Source organism: Lepus europaeus, chromosome 11 (genome assembly GCF_033115175.1).
Source record: "Lepus europaeus isolate LE1 chromosome 11, mLepTim1.pri, whole genome shotgun sequence".
NCBI lineage: Eukaryota > Metazoa > Chordata > Mammalia > Lagomorpha > Leporidae > Lepus > Lepus europaeus.
In genome coordinates this window covers 28,642,227-28,666,071 of record NC_084837.1, presented here as the reverse complement: position 1 = coordinate 28,666,071, position 23,845 = coordinate 28,642,227, and the positions used below count along the sequence as shown (strand labels likewise).

General features: G+C 37.3%; 1 protein-coding gene across 1 annotated transcript in view; it reads right to left on the bottom strand.

The window, feature by feature from the left end:
- Positions 1-23,845, bottom strand: part of MDGA2 (MAM domain containing glycosylphosphatidylinositol anchor 2) — a 916,038-nt gene that overhangs the window by 126,333 nt on the left and 765,860 nt on the right. Inside the window, 1 exon segment of the mRNA XM_062206573.1 lies at positions 9,330-9,599. Coding sequence (XP_062062557.1) covers positions 9,330-9,599 — 270 coding nt within the window.

Below are 23,845 nucleotides of genomic sequence, written 5' to 3'. Positions count from 1 at the left end.
AATGCCTAAAAACTACACTAAATTGATCTTTGGCATGGCAGCCATTTGTTAAGAGAGCCCAATAATAGACTTTGATAGCAAGACTGCTATCATGAATCTTAAATTGGAAAAATTATGATATTTTTAAGATTATTTATTGAAACGCAGTTATAGAGAGAGATACGGAGAGACAAAGAGAGATCTTCCATCTGCTGGTTCATTACACAAATGGTAGCAACAACTGGGGCTGGGTCAGGCTAAAGCCAGGAGCCAGGAGGGTCTTCTGGGACTCCCACATGGGTGCAGGGGCCCAAGGACTTGGGCAATCCTCCACTGCCCTGCAGGCACATTAGCAGGGAGCTAGATCAGAGGTGGAGCAGCTAGGACTTGAACCGTTGCCCATAGGGCTTTTTGGCACTGCAGGCCATGACTTACTACACCAAAATGCTGGCCTCAAATTATGATTTTTTTTATGAAGAATTTGTGAGTATTGCAGAGAACTTAAGGAGCCATCATGCTACTGAAAAATAAAGAACATTTTAATTAAATTTTGATTTAAGTGTGCTATGAATTATTCCTGATGTGTTTACTGGGGGAAAAATACATTTTTTAAAATACTATATAAATTTATATTGAATGTCAAGATATATATTTTAGTAAAACTTTTTTCTGAGTGATAATACTAGCTTCCTTAAATTGCCTTTATATTTTATTCTTGCTTTTTCAGATTGTACATGGATTCACCTCTATTTTATCTGGTTTTATTATTAAAAATTCTTTTAACACCACTAATAAAAGAGTCACTGAGTTATCAGAAAGAACTTGAACTATTTATTCTTGGCTTCCTGGGCTTCTGTCACTTATCTGTCAAAGAAAGGTGATAGCATCTCTTCAGCAAACGCATTAGGGATGTCAGATATGTGGAATCACTTTGTACACCAGAGAACGCTATGTATTAAGTTGTTATTTCACAGTTTTTACTATAGGCTATTTTTTAAATGTAACTTCAACATAAAACCAAGCTAAAACATTAGGATCCACTAGTCTATCCATTATTATCATTAAAAAATCAAATTAAATGGAATTCCTGCCCTGAAAACATGTGCTTGAGATGGAAGTTTCTTGAATTTTAAAATTGTCCCAGGGAATTTTACTAAAAGGTATTTTTTTAATTTTCACAGTAAGATTAAGCTGCTCTTATTTCTCATAGCTATTAAGGACTTTGTAACAATCTTATGTTGTTTATTTTAAATACTCATGAGAAACAAGTATTGGTGTAGTGGGCTGTGCTGCCACCTGCAGTGCTGGCAACCCATATGGCCAGTGGCTGCTCCACTTCCAATCCAGATCCCTGGTAATATGCCTGGGAAAGTGGCAGAGGATAGTCAAAGTGCTTGGGCCCCTGCACCCATGTGGGAGACCCAGACCAAGCTCCTGGCTTTAGCCTGGCCCAGCCTAGCCATTGGGGACATGTAGGGAGTGAACCAGTAGATGTAGACCTGTGTCTCCTCTCTTTCTGTAACTCTGCCTTTCAAATAAATAAATAAATGAATCAAAAAAAAAAAAAAAGAAAGAAAATGAAACAAGTATCTAGCTGAATAGTACAAAAATAAGCACTGTTAAGAGACTAAAACACACTTCAATGCAAAATCAGAATACAAAAATAGAATATTTGACTTGGAGTCAATCTGCTTTTGTTTCTATCCTTTCTCCTCACTCTGGAGCACAAGGAAGATGCTAGAGTGCTAGAGTCCTCTAAAATCTACCATAGGTAATATCACAGCCTCACATCATTCTGAACCTCTACATTCACCGAGTGACATTTTGAAAACTCGCTTCATGCCTGGCACTGTGGCACAGTGGGTGAAGCCACCACAGCCCACGCAGGTGTCCCATATGGTGCCAGTTGGAGACTTGGCTGTTCCTCTTCCAGTCCAGCTTTCTGCTAATGGCCTGGGAAACAAGCAGAGGATGGTGCAAGTACTTGGGCCCCTGCACCCACGTGGGAGACCCAGAAGAAGCCCCTGGCTCCTGAGTGGCTTTGGATCCACTCAGACCATTAGCAGGGAGCTGCGTTGGTAGTGGAGCAGCCAAGACACAAACTGTGCCCATTTGGGATCTCAGTGTTGTAAGCAGTGGCTTTATTTGCTACTCAACAACACCAGCCCCAGAACAAATATTTCTATACCAAAGGTAAAAGTAATTTTCATGGCAAATTTTTATCTGGTAAATCCTATTTGCTATGACTATGGGAAGAATTAAGTATCATAATAGAGTCAGCACTTACATTCATATGTAAATTAGGTTCTAAATGCAGTAATGGCAGGAAAGGTTGGCATGAGTGGCTACAGACCCTAAATTAATTCCGCGGGGTTCTTACCTCCTAGTTTTCATGTCTGTGTAATTACCTTGTATTGAAAATGGGAGAAAATTGTTAATTCTTCCTAATGAGTAGAAGCCAGCAAAGGTGGTTAGATGTTACTTCCATGATGGTGTCAGGTTATGTAAGAGTCTATGTCAGCAGACTGGAGCTAGATTCTCCTTGTAGGCCTGATGAGGTAAGCAGCCATTGTGGAGAAGCTCAGGTGACAGAGAAGTACAAGTGAGTTCCAGGACCTCCAAGTATTCTCTAGTCCCTGACTATAGACTCCAGCCAACAACCAGCACATGCCAGAGCTCTCTCATAATGTAATCACAAGGAAATCACTTCTTCTAAAACATGAATAAGGTTGGGAAGACTTCATCCCCACTTGAACTTCTAGATAAGAACACATCCCAGCCAACACTCTGTGGTCTTGTGAGAGCCAAAGCCAAGAGTCAAGCTAAGCCACGTCTGAACTCCTGACACACAGAAACCCTGAGATTATAATTAGATGCCATTTCTATATGTTAATTTTGCACTAATGTGTCTTGCAGAAATAAGTAAATGACACAGCCCTCTTAAACCCATTGTCCTTATTATTAAAATTTCTTTCTTGTGATTATAAATTAAACCTTTTCTTATCTTTTTAATTATTCTAAGACTTTTGATGCTCATGGCTCCTTGAAAAGCAAGCATGGCTAATAGAAATAGCATAAAATTTACAGATCTGAAACCATTCATACAGTATTTTCCTTTACAATCTCAGTTTGATCCCATCACAACATTTTCAATAAAGCCAACTTCTCTCTCTCTATGTAATGTAATCTATACATACAGTCTGTACTGAAGGTAAAGCAATATGATGTCATTATATCCAGTGACATGCAAGCATAAAGGGTATGTAAAATTACTGGGAAGAGTCCTCAAAAAGAATGAGTATGCTTTTACTTTAGGCTGAACTGGGGAAGTAACAGTTGGAACTTAAGTAGGTGTGAGATGTGCCATTTATTAATGATGTTTAAACAATAAGATATAGAAAGCCTGAATCCCTGAGAGCCTTGTAGCACCAAGTCATCATTTTAGTTTACGAAATGATACAACATGGACTTAGCCTAAGTGAAATGATTTTCTATCCTGTTTAAAACATGGTTACTTGGAATTTATTGATACTTTCAAGTATTCTACAAATATTAACATATATAATTATTTTGTGAATCACAAAAGTGTAAGTTTCACAGCTTGTATTCTCTCAAGAACAAAATTCAATGTAACTGTCATAAAGTCACATATAAAGGTAGTAATAACTATAGAAGAAGAATATAAACAGAAGCTGGTATTTCAGAATAAAGAAGCATGTGAACAAAGGCCGAGAGTCTTGAAGTGTATAATCATTTGGTGGAAGGCAGTGTAGTTCAGTCTGAATATAGCTTGGAGAATTGGTATAATTTAGGGAAACATGAGTGTGAATATTTTGTTTGGAATATTACTAATGAATGGTATGAAGAATTATGACAATGATGAATTTGCATATCATCCAAGAGACCATGAGGAGCATCAACATTTCTCACTTAGAAATATAGATCTAGAAAAATAAAATCAAGCAATATAAAAAATGGCGTGAAATAGTAAAAGGCTAAAAATTCAGAGGATAGATAAGAGACTATTACAATATCCAAGAAGAAAATATGAAGCTTAAGAAAGGCAACCTGAATGAAAATAAAATTACAGTTTCAAGAGACTAAGCAAATATAAAACTGGACAAGGTTTTGGAAGAAATTACTCATTGTTCTCTTTCTGGTCTCTAATCTACTACGCTACACTTAGTAAGTACATAGCAAATAGTTGTTAAGTGTTTCCTTGATTGCAAAAAGTGCCATTAGTTGAGACAGTATATACTGATTATTTTCTATCCATTTATAATTTACAGGTACACAATTAAAATTTACATAATACATGTCCACTGTCATCTATTTAAAGAGAAACCATTCCTTCATTTAAACAAATATAAAATTGTCTTCATTGAGCACATTCCTAACTGTTTTACAGGTCTATGTCAATATAACTGTGCATATATTTTCTGGAAGTTATAAAGTCATTTTACTTTTACTTTATGGACATCATATAAGATGGTGATTGCTATTTTCTTCTTTTCCTTGACCCAAAACCTAGTGTAATAACTATTTATGGCTATACTATCACATGATAGTTAATTTAAGCAACAAGTCAAAAAAGCTATACATAATATTTTCACAATACTCATTTCTTCATCCAATCCATTAATAAATATTAGTCTCTTGATATCTATAATCATTTCAATAAAATATTCTCAGAAACAAGTCTGTTAAAGGAAAGATATATAAAGAAAAAATGGTTAGTGGGAACATAATTGGAATAGCCTAGAGCTAGATACTGATTGCTAAATATTGAGGAATATCAATTAGAACTATTTAACACATGTATAATGAAATACTTTATAAATCAACACTACATTTTACTGCCAGCAGCCTGGTTCTTAATGTTCAAGAAAACAGTAAAGGTGTATTTTTATTGACCTCAAGAGCAAGACTTAATAAAATCTGTCAAGAGATTCTTTCATCTGGTTTCAGGATGTTGGAGTCATCTTGTCTACCGATCATGTAAACAGATCATAACATTTCAATAGGAGTTGTCCCATAATTTCCCTGAATTATACTGTATTTTGGATTCAACCTTTTAGTTTTCGTCAAACCTACAGTATATTGTATGTGGAGATCTTGAAACAATGAGGTTAACCCAATAACTGAAAAATACAAACTCTAAAGAAATTAATACACAGGGCTACTTCCTCTTTCTCTATGGTGCAACCTTTAAAGGTATATTCTTTTTGATCACTATCAAAATCTACTTGCCGCACCCCATGTATGTTGATTGGAAGAATGTAGCCCATGTTTCCTCTGGTCTCAGCTTGCCTTCTGGTTCAAAGAACAGAATGTGGATCACATATTAGAGAGCAATTGAAAATCTCCAGAGGCGGCATGGACTGAAACCTTCTAGCCATAACAAAGTGGTAACACCACAGAATGGTGTATAAAGCCAAAACGGTTGAGGAAAGAGATTTAGTTAACTTTATGGAGTATTTTAGTTTGGAGGGATTAATGAATGAAAGTGAGGTGATTCATTGGCATTCAGATGTGAAAAATAAGTCTCTGAAGAATTCCTATAGATTTTATAAATAATATGTAAACAAGAATTCAAAGTAGTTTTGTGTTAATGGTTTAAGAATCAAAATGAGGGCCATGCTGTGATGCAGTGGGTTAAACCGCTGCTTGGGACACTGATATCCCACATTAGAGAGCTGGTTCAAGTACTGGCTTTTCTTTTTTTTTTTTTTTTTTAATTTATTTTATTTTATTTTTTTATTTTTGACAGGCAGAGTGGACAGTGAGAGAGCGAGAGAGACAGAGAGAAAGGTCTTTCTTTACCGTTGGTTCACCCTCCAATGGCCGGCCGCTGCGGCCGGTGCACTGCGCTGATCTGAAGCCAGGAGCAAGGTTCTTATCCTGGTCTCCCATGTGGGTGCAGGGCCCAAGCACTTGGGCCATCCTCCACTGCACTCCCGGGCCATAGCAGAGAGCTGGCCTGGAAGAGGGGCAACCGAGACAGAATCCGGTACCCTGACCGGGACTAGAACCCGATGTGCCAGCACCGCAGGCAGAGGATTAGCCTATTGAGCCGTGGCACCGGCCAAGTACTGGCTTTTCTATTTCTGATCCAGCTCTCTGCTAATGCACTTGCTAGGCAGGGAATGATTACCCAAATACTTAGGTTCCTGCCAGTTACACAGGAGAACCATATAAGGGGTTCCTGCTTTCTGGGTCCTGGCTTTGACCTGGCCCAGCCCTCACTGTTCACTGTCAAATTGAACAGGAGGAAGGATGCTATCTCTCTCTGCCCCTCCTCCTCCTCTTTCAAATACACAAAAGCGGCAGGCACAACAGCTCAATAGGCTAATCCTCCACCTGTGGCGCCTGCACACCGGGTTCTAGTCCCGGTCGGGGAGCTGGATTCTGTCCCAGTTGCCCCTCTTACAGTCCAGCTCTCTGCTGTGGCCTGGGAAGGCAGTGGAGGATGGCCCAAGACCTTGGGCCCTGCACCCACATGGGAGACCAGGAGAAGCACCTGGCTCCTGGCTTTGGGTCAGCGCTGTGCACCAGCCGCAGCGCGCCGGCTGCAGCAGCCTTTGGAGGGTGAACCAATGGTAAAGGAAGACCTTTCTCTCTGTCTCTCTCACTGTCCACTCTGCCTGTCAAAAATTAAAATAAAAGCTTCAAATTCAACTGAAACAATAAAAGGCACTGTCAAACAAAAAGGAGGAAAAATCAACAGAGGACAGTTTCATGTTCTTCGGTTAGCTGGTTATATTTCATTTAATTAATAATACACTTTAGGAAGCAGTCAATTACTATTTTCAGAGTTCTCTTACCAGTAAGAATTTATCACTAAGAACTAATGTTATTAGTGAAGAAGTCTTCAGCTTGTAACACTTTGATAATTTTTTATGATTGCTTTTTGAAGAGTACATAAATTCAAGGTTTTTCTCTTACTAATATAAATACTGAAACTATTACAAATAATTCTACCTTGGACAAAAGAACAATGAGAAGCATTTCCTTTTACTATATGGCTAAACTCTATTTCGAAAAGAGCACAGATTTACTTTAGTACATAAAATATAACATAAATATGTAAGGCTTAATATTGAGAGAATACTTAAAAGATATTAACATAAGATAGTGTGAATATATCTCCCTAACTTATTAAATGCTAAGTACATTGTATGTGGGTACTTCAAATAGTATGGAATGCGCTATAAAAAGATCTTATTTTATCACTAGTCCAAGTGATCAATTTCAGTTCACAATTGATGGCTCTGATAGGTCTAAGAGTCAAAGGGATCATACAAACAAGACAAGTGTCTGCTAATACTAACTGATAGAATCAAAAAGGGAGAGAAAGATCCAACATGGGAAGTGGGATACACAGCAGACTCATAGAATGGCAGATGTCCTAAACAACACTCTGGCCTCAGAATCAGCCCTTAAGGCATTCGGATCTGGCTGAAGAGCCCATGAGAGTATTGTAGGCATGGAAAGCCAAGACACCATGGAAAAGAAAAAAAAAAAAAGAAGAAGAAGACCTAAATGAAAGATCTCTGTGAGTGAGATCCCAGTGGAAAGAACGGGGCCATCAAAGAAGGAGGTACCTTTCTCTGAAGGGAAGAGAGAACTTCCACTTTGACTATGACCCTATCAGAATAAAATCAAAGTCAGCGAACTCTAAAGGCTTCCATAGCCCTGGCAACTCATGACTAGAGCCTAGGGAGATTACTGACGCCATGAACAGGAGTGTCAAATTGTTAAGTCAGCAACAGAAGTCACTGTGTACTTACATCCTATGTGGGATCTGTCCTTAATGTGTTGTCTAATGTGCAGTGATGCTATAACTAGTACTGAAACAGTATTTTTACACTTTGTGTTTCTGCGTGGGTACAAACTGATGAGATCTGTACTAATTATATACTGAATCGATCTTCTGTATATAAAGATAATTGGAAATGAAAAAAAAAAAAAAACCTGGTGTTAAATTGGAAATGGCATAGAAAATTAATTAATTTTTAAAAAACAAATATCATGTAGGATCTCTGTCTTTAATGTGCTGTACACTCTTATTTAATGCTATAACTAGTACTCCAACAGTATTTTTTTTTTGACTTTGTGTTGCTATATGGGGCAAACTGTTGAAATCTTTACCTAATATATACTAAACTGATCTTCTGTATATAAAGAGAATTGAAAATGAATCGTGATGTGATTGGAAGGGGAGAGGGAGCGGGAAAGGGGAGGGTTGTGGGTGGGAGGGAAGTTTTGGGAGGGGGAAGCCATTGTAACCCATAAGCTGTACTTTGGAAATGTATATTCATTAAATAAAAGTTCTTTTAAAAAAAGATCTTATTTTAATGCAAAAAATTTTGAAATCTATGTTAACAAGGGATATTCAAAAGATAATGGAAATGAGTATTTTGAAAAGCTATTCATCTATTTTCAAATTTGTATGCAACAAAGTAAGTTTATCTTTCTCTCTAAAAATTATCTTTTTCTCTTTTATTTACTTAGATGGCAGAGAGACAGAGACATACACACAGACAAGCAGGATCGCCCATGAGCTGGTTCACTCCCCAACCACAATAGTGGGGGTTTAATCAGACTGAAGACAAGAGCTGGGAACTCAATCCAGGTCTCCCATGGGTGACAGGGACCCAATCACTTGAGTCATTGTTGCTTTGCAAGGTACACACTAACAGGACACTGGACTTAGGAGTAGAGCTGGGACTTAAACCCAGGCACTCTGACCCAGTGTTGCAGACACTAGGATGCCCATGTTCCTTATCAGATACTTGTCCTTAAACTTACTTTTTTCTAGGAATTACTTGAATCTCCATATTGTTTTTCTGTGGAATATTTTTGAAATTATGGCAGACTAAGAACAGAATGGAAAGTTATCATACATTGAGAATAAATTCTCGAGTAAATGAATAGTAAAATCACTTTCTCTGCTATTAAGAAAACAAGAGTAGGGAAATCTTCACATGATTTTAGACTTGACTTGCATAAGAAACAAATATTAATACCTATAATGTGATCCAAATGAAACTAGTTAACATGTCTATTTGTCACTTTATTACTAAAATACTCAAAATAACTAACCTCATCACTGACTCCATTTGAATTCAAGTAAACTTCTAGGTAGTCTAGAGGCACATGTACTATTTTAACTATTAAAATAGGCTGGCTTTGAAAATAAACAAGCAGAAAGTCTAATTTGAAGATCCAAACTGCTCACGGTATGCTCCATGGATTTAAGAAATGTTTACATTTTTATATTGACATAGACCTAACGTCCCTTGGTCTAAAAAAAATAAAAACATAAAAGCAAAACTCTGGAATCTTACCTGTAACAAGAAAGCTGCATCTCCCAGCTCCAGCTTCATTCATGATGCTACAGTTGTAAACCCCATAGTTTTCATTGGAAAGACTCTTCACCGGGTACTCCGTGTACTCCTGAGAGTCAAACTGACCCGTCCGTAATAACTTATTGCCCAGGCGCCACTCATAGGTCAGTACCCGTATTGGATAGGCTCTCAGCACCCTGCAGCTCATCGTGACACTTCGGTCCTGTCCTTGCCGAATCTCCAGGAATGCCGGTTCCACGGCAGGGGGATCTGATAAAAACACGGTGGAAAAGAGATGAAGGATATGCCTTGCAATAAGCCAATGGCCATTCTTATTATCAGAACTTATTTTTATGAACACAGTCCCAAGTAATAGGGAAATAATTTTTTAAAAAAAATTTACCCAGAACACCTAGTATCTTATCCATTTTCATTCATTATGATTGCTAACATGGTTAGATACAAATATTAAAGTCATTGTGAGGGCCAGCGTGCGGTAGCAGTTTCATGCGTGGACTTCGCTATCTATCATCAGTGCTGTGCTCAGTTCAAAATGACAATTTTCTGGCACTCCCTTCAGAGCAGGAATGTGTAGACTGGGTTTCCTGCTGCTCTATTCCTATCCATCCAAGAGCTACTTAGATTCTTGACTTATTAGATATTAGGCAACAAGATATACAAACATGTGGGTTCTTTTACACTCGTAACTATTAGGTTGGTTTATTATACAGAAAGATAATTTAAAGAAATGCCCTTTCCCCTTCAAAAACATGGCAGTTTGATACTGTATCTGGAGACTTGGTATAGGAAAACAAAAAGACAAGAGGATAACCCAGACAAGACAGTTTAAGTGTCAGATAAAGCTGGTTCTGGAAAGATATGACTTCAGAAGGAAGCTAACAAGAGAAGACATTCAATTTACTGGATCAGTAGAACAACTTGAAAACCTGAACAGCAAGTAATGGAGTGGGTCAAAGAATCTGGAAGCCAAAAAAGCTGCCATCAAGGGGCGGAACTTTTTGGAATTTAAATATTACAGAGGCAGAGAAATCTGGAGTGCTTACAAAATCAAAGATACATTCAAAAGAATGAAATGCTAGAATGGAGTAAAGCTTAGTGATGTTGTAGTCAAATGCATACAAGTGAATATACATTTGCTCTCACTTTTTATCTATGTAACAAAACTAAAAGTGTGCAAAGATTTATTCTTAAGAATTTCTTTAAAGTGGCAAGGGTTATCAATGAAAATAATTATTCTTAACACAGGAAATATTCTAAAATACATATTTACTTAACTTGCTGTGAGGAGCCTTGCTGTGGTGACTCAATGTTGATGTCCCAGATTGGAGTGCCCCATAATGCACCTCAGGAAGCAGTGAAATACAGCCCCAGTACTTGGGCCCTTGCAACCCATGTGAGAGACTTGAACAGAATTCCTGGCTCCTGGATTCAGCCTGGACCAGCCCAGGCCATAGTGGCCATTTTTTGGGAGGATGGGGGTTTGGGGGGTTGGTTGCTCTATCTTTCAAATAAACAAATGGATCTAAAAATTTTTCTGTGAGAATTATTTGAATTAATCTGACCTACTGGATTGCTTAAATAAGTTTTTAGAGCCTTCTATATATGAATGTGACATTTTTTTCTGTACCTAAAAGATTCAACCTTTCCAATTGTTAATGATCTATAATCATATCTGATATGGTAGTTAAAATTATTTAAAAACAGTATACTTTCCTGAATTTTAATATAGTCTGAATTAGAAAGCATTCCTAAATTAATCATAATTTCTATAAAAAAGACCACTCAAAATATTTGTACACGGGGTGGTTCCTTAATTTAAAGAAACCTCATTTTCCAAAAAGACAGGAAGTATGAAAATGAACACATTCATTATAGTCCAATCAACTATGACTATGGTAACATTCACATTCACTTCAAGTGCCCAGGCTATTAAAGAGTTCAACATTTCAATCTTTGTATATGCAGGGGGAAGGACTGATATTTGCAGTTATGATTTAATTTATAATATGAAGTCTTTGAATATGATGAAGAAAGCTTCAGATGTTAAAATAAAGAGTTCATGATTCTGATAGACTCAGTTTTTCCTGTTGTCAGAGTTATTCAATATACTTTATTATGAATTACTTAGCATTATGAAAGTGAAATAAATGAATATGTTATGAGAAAAATAAACTTTCATATGAAATATTAAAAAGTAAAACTCCTTAGAGAAATAAATAGGAACCTATTTTTTCAGTTGAGCAAAATGATTCTTAAAATATTAGTTATATAACTTATTAGCTTATATAAGTATATATTATATATGGTTTAAAAGTAAATCAAAATTCTCACTACTTATATACTAAATGAAGATAAAATTATATTTGTTGATATTGAAAGTGAATATTTGCTAGGCACTAGGTAAGCTATTTACAAGACTTCCTTTTATAGCAGTCACCCATTTTATAGAAGAGGTGAAGACTACAGAGGTTAAACAAATGCATTCAGTTACCAAACAAAAGGTATAATAAGGATTTAAAAAGGCAATCTGATTCTAGAATATATACTCTTAATAATTATAATTTTTGACTATCATTATTCCCAAATACAAATATTATCAATAGTGCATGGTTTGTCTCTATTCCTCAAAAGGGCTTTGAAAATTTCACCCCATTGGTTATTTTCTTTAAAGATTTATTTTTATTTATTTGCAAGACAGAGTTACAGAGAGAAGTAGAGACAGAGAGAGAGGTCTTCCATCCGCTGGTTCGCTCCCCAGATGACCACAACAGCCAGAGCTGCATCGATCTGAGGCTAGGAGCCAGTAACTTCTTCCAGGTCTCCCACGTGGGTGTAAGGGCCCAAGGACTTGGGCCATCTTCTACTGCATTCCCAGGCCATAACAGAGAGCTGGATCAGAAGAGGAGCAGCCAGGACTAGAACCAGCACCCATATGGGATGCCAGCGATGCAGGCCAGGGTTTTAACCTGCTGCACCACAGCTTCAGCCCCACTCCACTGGTTATTTAAAATTATCAACTAAAATAGAGATTTATGTGTTCAAATTACTTAGAATTCAAAACTTTCTAGGTAAAAAACTGAAATCATACTTTGTGGAAAGTATGAAAGTATTGCAACACAACTGCTAGGTTAAGGAAAAAGTGCTAATGGGTTACAAACCAGATTCAAATTGCAGTTTATGTAGAAAGTACTCCATATATATTATGTATTACTTGCATATTAATATATCTAAGTGCATACAAAATAGTAGGTGTGTGAAGGTTAAGGTGTAATATACTAAATACATTATGGGTTTTAAGTGTATAAAGTGCTCAAAATTAATTCCAAATTTGACATTTTCCTTTCTTGCATCTATAGGCTCAAGATGTCTGGCAGGGTAGTTCTAATGTTTAAGTTCATTTACAGATGCCTAACACTTCTGGAAAGGGAAATGCATGAAAATGCTGGGTTATTTAAAAATATGTACAAGTTTTTGTCTTAAGGGGATCAGAGACTAGTTTATGAGTTCTTTTTATTTCGCATATGAATAAAATTTGTCTTCATTTCTTGAGAACAACTGCCTGCTTCAGATGTGTATCAAAAGTGTAAGACAGGGGCCAGTGCTGTGGCGCAGCCCATAAAGCTGCCAACTGCAGTGCTGGAATCCCATATGGGCGCCCATGTGAGTCCACCTCCTATCCAGCTCCCTGCTAATGCACATGGGAAAGCAGCAAAGGATGGCCCAAGTGCTTGGGCCCCTGTAACCACGTGGGAGATCCAAAAGAAGCTCTTGCCTCCTACTTTGGTCTGGCCCAGCTCCAGCAGTTGTGGCCAGTTGGGGAGTGTCAGTGGATAGAAGATCTAATTCATTCACTCTCTCTCTCTCCTCCCTCCCTCCCTCTCTGTAGTTTTGAGTTTCCATTAAATAAGTAAATCTTTTTTTAAAAAAACCTATAAGACAGGAAGTACATTTGACATAAAATAGATCTACAATATATGATCCAGCAATCCCATCCCTGGGCATATATCCAAGAGAAATGAAATCCATATGCCAAAGAGACATTTGCTCCCCATGTTTATCACAGCATTGAACAACATATGTATTTATCCACTGATGGATGGATACAGAAAATGTGGTATATAAACACAATGGAATATTACTGAGCCATAAAAAGAAATTTTTGAAATTTTGTCATCTGCAACAACATGAATGGAATTGGAAGTCACTAACATTAAGTGAAATAGGCCCCAAACAGAAAGACAACGACCAATGACCTCACTCCTGGGAGGAGTCCAAAAATACAGGATCTCATAAAGTTAAAAATACAATGGTAGAGGCCGGCACTGTGGCAGAGTAGGTTGGGCTGCCACCCTCAACGTGAGAATCCCATATGAACACTGGTTGAAATCTGGGGTGCTTTATTTCTGATCCAGCTCCCTGCTAAAGCACCTGGAAAAAGCAGCAGAAGATGGCCCAAGTGCTTAGGAGTCCTGGATGAAACTCCCAACTCCTGGCTTCAGCCTACCCAGCATTGGCTGTTGGGGCTATTTGGGGAGAGAAACGGTGGATGGACTCTCTGTCTCTCTCTCTCTTTCTCTCTCTCTCTCTCTCTTCAACTTTGCCTTTCAAATAAGTGAAATAAATCTTTTTTAAAAAATGGTGGATGCCAGAAGCTGGGGAGGGAGTTGGGAATCGAGGTATTAGAAGAGATTGATTGATGGGTACATACTCATAGCTAGAAAGAAGTAAGAAGACTGGGGGTTCTATTCCACAGTGTAGTAATTATAAATAGTGTTAATAAACTGTATACTTTTCTATCTAAAAAACTTAGAAGATAGGATTTGGTAAACTTTCACTATAAAGAAATGTTAAATACTTGAAAGCATAACTATGTTGACTCTGGATATTATACAATATATATGGGTAATGAAACATCATGTGGTCCCTGATATATAAGAATGCTTTTATATGTATATTAATTTAAAAATAATAAAAACAAGTCATATTTAAATAAGACTCTTCAAACTAATTATAACAATATTAATATAAAGCATCTTAAAATCCTTATGGGAGTATGATACCACAGATATTAAAAACAGAGTTTTATTCAGTCACTAATAGTAAAAGAGAAGAATGCTCACTACTTTGGAGTATGTTAGCACAAGTATGACCACAATTAAACATTACAGGGGACAGTGCTATACCTGCACAAGTCAAAAGGTTTCCCAAACTCTTGTCATCTGCTTTTTGCTAGCTTTAAAGGGACTAGAGAAACTGCACTCAATAATTAACATATCCAGTATTTACAGGAGAAATCTAAAATTTGGAGTATTAGGTCAATGGATGAAATTCTTTCTTTTTCCAGTAAAAATAATAAAGTGGCAACACACATTATGATGACCTCTAGCTCCATGAATACACAGAGGTCCTGGGAGGTGATGTGCCAAAAGACAGCAAGGAAGACCCACCATTCCCCAACATCCTAACTCTACACACCTCCTCCATTTGGTTCTTCCTAAGTTGTAGCCTTTATAATAAACCTGTAAATGTAATTATTTTCCTGAGTTCTCTGAGTTGTTTTAATAAATGATCAAACCTGAAGTGAGATGATCAGGAACATCTAAATTTATAGCTTGTAGATTACAGATGCAGGTGTCAACCTGGCATCTGAATAGAGGCAATCTTGTAGGACTGAGTTCTTTAACTTGTGGGCTCTGAACCAGCTCTGGGTTATAGCTAAACTGAATTGATGGACATTATGTTGCTGTTGGAAAATCAGGTAATTGATTTGGAGATCAGCTCTTTAGAGAAACTTTAGGTTGGACATTAAATTTGAATCAAACAATTGGTGAGTATTTAACAGACAGTGCAGAAGGATTTGTATGGGAAACAAACATTGGCAGTCTTCAATCTGCTGTGAACTCAAAAAAAATGAATGGGATTCAGAATATATGCATTCTAAACTGAGGCTTTCAAATTAGGCAGCTTTTACTGAATTGCAAAAGATTGTTTCAGCTAAAGATGTTTAAAGCACAAATAGAGTAACAAGTAATAGTTAGGCTATATACAAGGTTTAATGAAAGTTGACTAGAACATAATGATAGAGTTAAATTACGGTAGTGCACCATCCCAAGGCAAAAGTGAGCAATATAAAGTTACTGAGCAAGGGAATGATACAGTTTAAGGAAAACTAATTCTATTTCTGATTTGAGTAAGAGTCCAGGAAGGTAATGATTAATTATGCAACATATTCCTATTGATGAAACTGTCAACCCTAAAACCATCTGATTTCTTCATAGAGTATCTTGGAATTTCAGTTTGTGAGCTTATAACTCAATGAGGTAGTTTCAAAAAAAAAATAAAGATAGAAGTTGGAGTACTGACTTGTAGCAATAAACTACATTACAGATAGCTATCCGTGAGGAAGCAGAAATGGAAGAAACTAAATCTTCATGTCTTCAACCCTTTCCATCATTTTTTACTTATCAATGTAAAGAGTATTTCAGAAACTTGGTGACCAGTAAGGGTTCTTTCAACAAAAACCATTTTTTAAAATTAATTTGAAATGGACCAGAAGTCCAACTAAGCAGAAGAACTTTCCCAGAAAAGTGGAATTGCAATATCTACAGTTTATGCTTAAGTTTGATTTATAACATGAAGAAGATGAAATAGACTAAGTTTTGGGAAGTTATGGGGCGGGGGGAAGCCACTGTAATCCATAAGCTGTACTTTGGAAATTTATATTCATTAAATAAAAGTTAAAAAAAAAAGAAATAGGCTAAGTTTTGCAGTCAATAGACTATGATGCCAGGTCACCAGTTCTGTATTTTGGAAATTCATACACGCCATCAAATTCCACTTTCACGATTAATTCAAACTAAAATAAAAGGATTATCTTAAAATAGGTTTTAGGAAAGAAACAATTGGGGAATCATCTAACCTATCCTTTATAAGACAGAAGATGAATTTTAAAAACATGGGATAAGTATCATGTAGGAGATACAATATCATGCCACTGACATATCAATTCTTGAGAGCTTGAAAGAACTCACATTTTGTACTTAGACTTACGTTAAGGAGGTGACAATTTAATTTGTTCATGAAATACATTTCCCCAGAGAAATGTGGTTCACACAGGATTAAAGAGGAGTTGAGACAGTCTAAGAAGAGTGATTTTGACACTGAAAATTAAATTTTGGAAAAGATACAGAACATTGGTGTGGATAACAGAAAATGCCATATGCATCATCAAGCTCTAAGTAAAAACTGACTCTAAAAAATTTTGATATTACGAGACAATTTTTTGAATACCTTCTTCAAAAATATTTTTTTCATACAAGGCCCTCATTTTTTTTCTTGAAGGATAGTATAAATTTCTCTGAAGATGTTACATGGAAAGAGTTCAAATGAGAAACAGTGAAATTTCTAATGTTTTCTTCCTTTCAAAAGAACAGACAACTATTAACAAAAAAAGAGACAGGAATTCAGACTTCTCATTGTCTATGTTCAGATTTAAGCAATCATAGTAAGACAATCTATTTTACTTTTGATTATATTTCTATATACAAATATTAACTGGTTATTTGATAATAGCCCCAATTAGGCTAATATTGGACTACTCAAAATTCAGTTAAAATGCTGTCTCTAATATCTGATTATTAATTATAACTAATAATTTTAAATATAGTAACTTTAATTAAGTCATAGAATGTGACTTATAATAAATGCCTAATTCAAAACTTGGGATATAAATTGATTCATCCTTTACAAAGGGGATAAACAGGTAAAACAGCACATTAACATGACAATAAATTTATTAGGAATGAAACTTTTTAGAAATACATGTTTTTATTTTTTCCTGCAAGAATTGGCCAGATAAAATTGAAGAGACTCAGAATATTAACTATCCTTGAAAATTTTATAAATGATATTTGAAGCCTAATCTTAGGCCAGAAGAGCTGAGGATATACACTTTAGTTTTAGGAGTAAAGAGGTATTAAATATTGATTTCATCAACAAAACTGTGAGACAGTAGTGGCTGTATGTTTTTCAGTTTTTGCTCATGGTGTAATGGTTTCCTTCAAGAAGTGTTTCTCTACTTAGAAGATACTTATTTTATTTTCCTTGGGGATTAAAATCCTTCTCAACAAAACCAAAAAAAAATCAAAAAAATAAAAGCAAAATATTTATAATTGTGTCATATCAAATTTGATGACCATATTGTTTTAATTTACTCTTTTTCTATTATAACGAAGATGAACACTTTGATGAAAAGGATTCTTAGATAACACTCATACAGAAAATATTTAAATCAATATATCATTCTAATTAGTCTTCAAAATGGTTTATTCATTTATAATAATTTAAGGAAAACATTTAGCACACATCCTAATAGTCCTGCAATACATTAAATAGATTCGTGTGGAATGGAGGCTGTGGGCAGTCACTCAGCAGCACGTGTTACACTGTTGACACTAATTACTAGGACCTAAGGTGAATGTGCTCAGTAAATACTTCAAAACAGTCTACCGCTACTTACAAGGACAACACATATTTTTTCTAAATTTCACATAAGTGTAATAATAGAAGAAGCAAGTCAATTTTAATGTGCTATGCATTTTCATGGTAAATCTGAGGTTTCACGTTTGAGAGGTTATTATTGGTAACAGAGGAAGAATTGTTTTCATTGCCTCTGTCAAGTTGGGCTTTCTATATTTGAACACCTTGGGAAAATGCTACAGAATCCCTATTAAAAGGTGTTAAATCTTTCCTGAAGAATGACACAAGGAAGCAAAATATTTTATCTCCAATCATATTCAGTATATTGGTAATTATATATTTGTGTTTAATACTAAATTTGCAAATTAGGTCATTTATGGATTTATCACATACATATGCCCTGACTACAAATGTAAAAAGAGATTGGGTTAGTATCCAATATTAAAACTGTAAAAAATTTATGTACTCAAATTCTAAAAAACTTCTAATCACTCATTACAGTAGAGTCTTTGTAATTTTTCCTTAAGAAACAGCACAAATTTACGTCAACAAATAAACAAACACCTATTGAAATAGTTGAGAACCATGTAAAACATGTTTCTTACACCTCAAGGACTTTTAAGAGTCTTAACTAGAAGATAGGAAATAAGAAGATAAAACATTATGAGAAATACAAAGTCCCTTTCTTTTCAGGATTCATGGTCTGGGTCGGGTAGACACAGCCTTGACCCATGAACCTTTAAAGAGCACAGTGGGTAAGTCTGAGTGTAAGAAACTTGGATTGAGTGGTAGATGCATAATGGGTGTGATAGGGTACTAATGCTCCAAGTTACCATGAGAGACAAATGTTATTATGTGATAGGGTTATCAAAATTTCCACGATCTGATTTTAAAAGAATATTTTGAGCACCCAGAGAGGAGGAGGCAAGGAAAACTGCAGAGAAGTACCACTTAGTGTGGAGAAGAGCTGGGACTGAAAATTTAAACATTGTACACTTCCTCAGTCTGCACTTTCTTATCAAACATCTGAGTTTTAGCTAGTCAAAGGATTTAGGGGCCGGCGCTGTGGCGCAGGTTAATCTTCCACCTGCAGCATCATACACGGGTGCAGGTTCGGGTCCCTGCTGCTCCACTTCTGACCTGCTCTCTGCTATGCCCTGGGAAAGCAGTAGAAGATGGCCCAAGTGGTTGGGCCCCTGCACCCGTGAGGGAGATGGAGAAGAAGCTCCTGGCTCCTGGCTTCAGATCGGCACAGCTCCGGCCATTGCAGCCATTTGGGGAGTGAACCAGCAGATGGAAGACCTTTCTCAATCTCTGCCTCTGCTTTTCTGTAACTCTGCCTTTCAAATACATATATAAAATAAAATAAAATAAAATAAAATAAAATAAAGAATATTTAGACTGGGGTGGGCCTTTGGCTAAGAGATAACACGCTGCACTCAATAAGAAAATGCCTGGATTGGATTCCCAGCTCCTCTCCAGATTCCAACTTCCAGCTGACGTGTACTCTGGGAGGAAGCAGGCATGGTTCGAGAGGTTGACCCCCATGACCCCCATGTGTGAGACTCAGAATGAGTTCCAGGTTCCCGAGCTTCAAACTGTTCAGCTCCAGCTGTTTCAGGTATTCGAGGAGTGACCCAGTGAATGGACGCACTCTGTGTTTCAAATAAAATCAAAGTTAAAAAAAGGCTTAGACTGACCACAGAGATGAACAACTCTCCAAACAAAATTATACAAGTGGTAAAACAAAAAGCATGTGGACAGCAGTGATGGATAGAAAGCCACAGATGGGCCGGCGACATGGCTTAACAGGCTAATCTTCCGCCTTGTGGTGCCGGCACACCGGGTTCTAGTCCCGGTCGGGGCACCGGATTCTATCCCGGTTGCCCCTCTTCCAGGCCAGCTCTCTGCTATGGCCCCGGAAGGCAGTGGAGGATGGCCCAAGTGCTTGGGCCCTACACCTGCATGGGAGACCAGGAGAAGCACCTGGCTCCTGGCTTCGGATCAGCGTGATGAGCCGGCCGCAGCGGCCATTGGAGGGTGAACCAACAGCAAAAAGGAAGACCTTTCTCTCTGTCTCTCTCTCTCACTACTCACTCTGCCTGTCAAAAATAAAAATAAAAAATAAAAATAAAAAAAAAGAATAAAAAAAAAAAAGAAAGCCACAGACAGATATCATCTGCAGTGCGTTCAGGTACTGAGTAATGTATGATGTGTGTGGAACTGGATTCATGCGTCTGGTCATTCATTCATTAACACTTAAACATTACTCAAATATTGATGACTCCTTTGGGGACAGGTTTAGAATTATGTCAGACACAGATTCTGCATTGCATTCAAGAAATTTACCATTTTCCTTGGTAGTTAAGATATATACGTATATCTATCTCTATCAGATATGCATTATATATATCACACATACACACAAATATTTGCTATAATACAAGCACCAACATGAAAAGACAACTAGGATAACCCTATAATTTATCTTCTAACCTTATACAGAAGAGCTCTAAATCATTAAATTGGTATAATTTTGAAATTTATTGGCTGACAAATTATTTTTAATAAATTGGTGGAAGGCAAAAATTAGCTCCTTTAAAACAGAACTCAATTTTACTTTAATGAGCAAAGTTTATATAGCATAAGTCTGTATTAACTCATAAACATTTTAATTTCATTAAGCATTATCAAAACTAAACAAAGTAATTCTTTTATATAATCATGTTTCTTATTCAGCTCCTTAGCTGACTGTCCAATATCATGTCATCAGTATTTTTCTGAAAATTAATTTTCTAATTATTTTAAAGAAAAATCTTTATTAAAAAATCATTTATTGTGGCCAGCACTATGGCGTTACTAGTAGGATAAGCCTCTGCCTGCGGTGCTGGCATCCCATATGGGCTCCAGTTCATGTCCTGGCTTCTCCTCTCCTGAGACTCTTCTCTGCTATGGCCTAGGAAAGTAGTGGAAGACAGCCCAAGTGCTTGGGCCCCTGTACCCATGTGGGAGACCCAGAAGAAGCTTCTGGACCCTGGCTTTGGACTGGCCTAGCTCTGGCCATTGTGGCCATTTGGGGAGTGAACACGTGGATGGAAGACCTTTCTCTCTGTCTCTCCCTGTCTCTGTCTGTACCTCTGCCTCTCAAATAAGCACAAGGAGAGAAAGGAAGAAAAGACAAAGAGGGAGGAGGGAGGGAGGATAGGATGGGAGAGGATGAAGGAAAGAGAGGGAAGGAGAGAGGCAGAGAGAGAGGCAGAGAGAGAGGCAGAGAGGCAGAGAGGGAGAGAGGGAGAGAGGGAGGGGGAGGGAGAGAGAGAGAGAGAGAGAGAGAGCGAGAGAGAGAGAGCTCTCCCATCCACTGTTCACTCCCCAAATGCCTGTAAGGCTCAGGATCTGGCTGAACTGAAGCCCGGACTCAGTAACTCCATCCAGGTCTCCCATGTGGGTGGCATGAACACAGCTCCTTGAGCCATCACCACTGCTTTCTAGGTTGTGTGTTGGCAGGAATCTGGAACAAGAAACCAAAGCAGGGAATGGGTCCCAGATACCCTGATGTGGGACGTGGGCATTCTAATCAGTGTCTTCACTGAATGCCAAATGTCCTCCACCACACCTCCTGTGGTCTATCACTTATAATTTTATATAAGATTTCTGATGTGTTCCTTCACAGTTGTAATTTTTGATTCATAAATTCAAAATTAACAGTCTTCCTCTTTCAATGAGAATTTTATATGAAAAAAAGTCTGTTAATGTGTTTCCAGAGAAACACCATCAAAACATTCCTATCGAAAATGGAAACATCCCGAAGTGCCATCGGAGATTTAAAAATTCTGTGCCATACATTTGAGTCCCCAACTCATTTGTTAAAATCTCGGCCGGCACCGTGGCTCAATAGGCTAATCCTCCACCTAGCGGCGCCAGCACACAGGGTTCTAGTCCCGGTCGGGGCACCGGATTCTGTCCCGGTTGCCCCTCTTCCAGGCCAGCTCTCTGCTGTGGCCCAGGAATGCAGTGGAGGATGGCCCTAGTGCTTGGGCCCTGAACCCCATGGGAGACCAGGAGAAGCACCTGGCTCCTGCCTTTGGATCAGCGCGGTGCACCGGCCGAGGCGGCCATTGGAGGGTGAACCAATGGCAAAGGAAGAGCTTTCTCTCTGTCTCTCTCTCTCTCTCACTGACCACTCTGCCTGTAAAAAAAAAAAAAAAAAAAAATCTCTACTTGTTCTATAGGGTGACTTTCACGATCTTGCTGGTTGCTCTTCACTAACATCAATGTGCTGAAAAATTTAACAGTTGAAGTTTTTTGGCACTCCAGACATATAAAAAGAGTTTCAGCTGTTGGTAACTTTACACTCAAACCATATTTCTTATCCTATGCCATTCAAAATGGAAGGGAAATGATGATCATTTTTACTAGTTTTCTTCTTTTTCTAATAGACTCATAGCAGCCTAACTCAATAAAATCAGGTACTCAACAAAATCAGGTTGGATATTAACTTATTTTAGTGTACAGAATTAAAGCCACTAATATCACTAAGTATAAATATGCTATACTATAGATTTAGTATTCTATTAAAACATTAATATATTTGTATTACAGTTTATAGCTCAAATTAGAACTCAACATTTCAACTCCTATGCACACCTGCATCTAGCCTCCTACATCTTCACCTTGGTTTTTTTTTCAATTTTTTAAAGATTTTTTGCCAGGAAGAGTTAGACAGTGAGAGAGACAGAGAGAAAGGTCTTCCTTCTGTTGGTTCAATCCCCAAATGGCCGATATGGCCGGCACTGTGAAGATCTGAAGCCAGGAACCAGGTACTTCTTCCTGGTCTCCCATGCAGGTGCAGGGATCCCAGCACTTGGGCCATCCTTCACTGCCTTCCCGGGCCACAGCAGAGAGCTGGACTGGAAGAGGAGAAACCAAGACTAGTACCCTGTGCCCCAACCAGGACTACAACCTGGTGTGCCAGCGCCGCAGGCAGAGGATTAGCCAAGTGAGCCATGGCACCGGCTTCATCTTGTTTCTTTATTTTTCTTATTACACAGAAAACTCTCATAACTATTTGTTTTTACTGGTATTTCAAGTGAGTATCTGACAAAATTTACGATTCATCAAACTGTTACAAGGAAATAATGAGGAATTATTACTTCTCTTTAGGAAAGTGTTAACCATGCTCATTTCTGTTTCATCTTAGTTTTTCTATTTGTTAATGACTTTGAATAAATTGCTCTATTTTTTATGGTTTCATTACGTCTAAAGCTTCGTTTCTCATTTCTACCTGACAATGGTCTTCCACAAATAACTGTGGCCTAGGTTAAGGATTCTTCTGTAGGCAAAGGCCTTTTGCCAACTTGCAGAAGAACCAGAGATTACTTCCATGTTCTATATCTGTTAGTAAGAAAATATACACATGGCTCAAATCTTCATTTTTCTCTTTCATGCTATGCACTTACATTTTTCTATAATTAGAAAAACTTTAGCTTGAACATAATAACATCACTGTAAATTATAATTAATCCTGAATACCCTAAACAGGCATTTACTGAATTTCCCTGAAGACATTATTGTAACTGGATATTGTTCTTTAAATATTTAGTAGTAAATTGTATTTTATTTTCAATTCATTGTTTTCCTCTAAGGCTTCTAAAGAAATTACAAAGTTATAAGAAAAGAAGACAGTTTCAGACAAGAAACTAGAACTCTCTTCTTGTTCTTGAAACTGATGGCATTGGTGACTGGATCAAACAACTGAATTTCCCTTGGATTCAGTTTCCCAGTCTGGAGTTTTGTGCTTTTGATATAGACTTTTTCTTTGTCTACCAATGAGCTGTTGTGAAGATTATATGAAATAAGGTTTAAAAGTTGTTCCAAAGAATTCATAAAAATATAAAGTAGTATCATGGCAAGGAAAAATCTATTATATTCTACTAATTTATTTTGTTTGTTTCAGTAATCTAGTATAGACTATTGAATGTCCTTATCAAGAAAAATTTGTTGAAAAGAAGTGAACC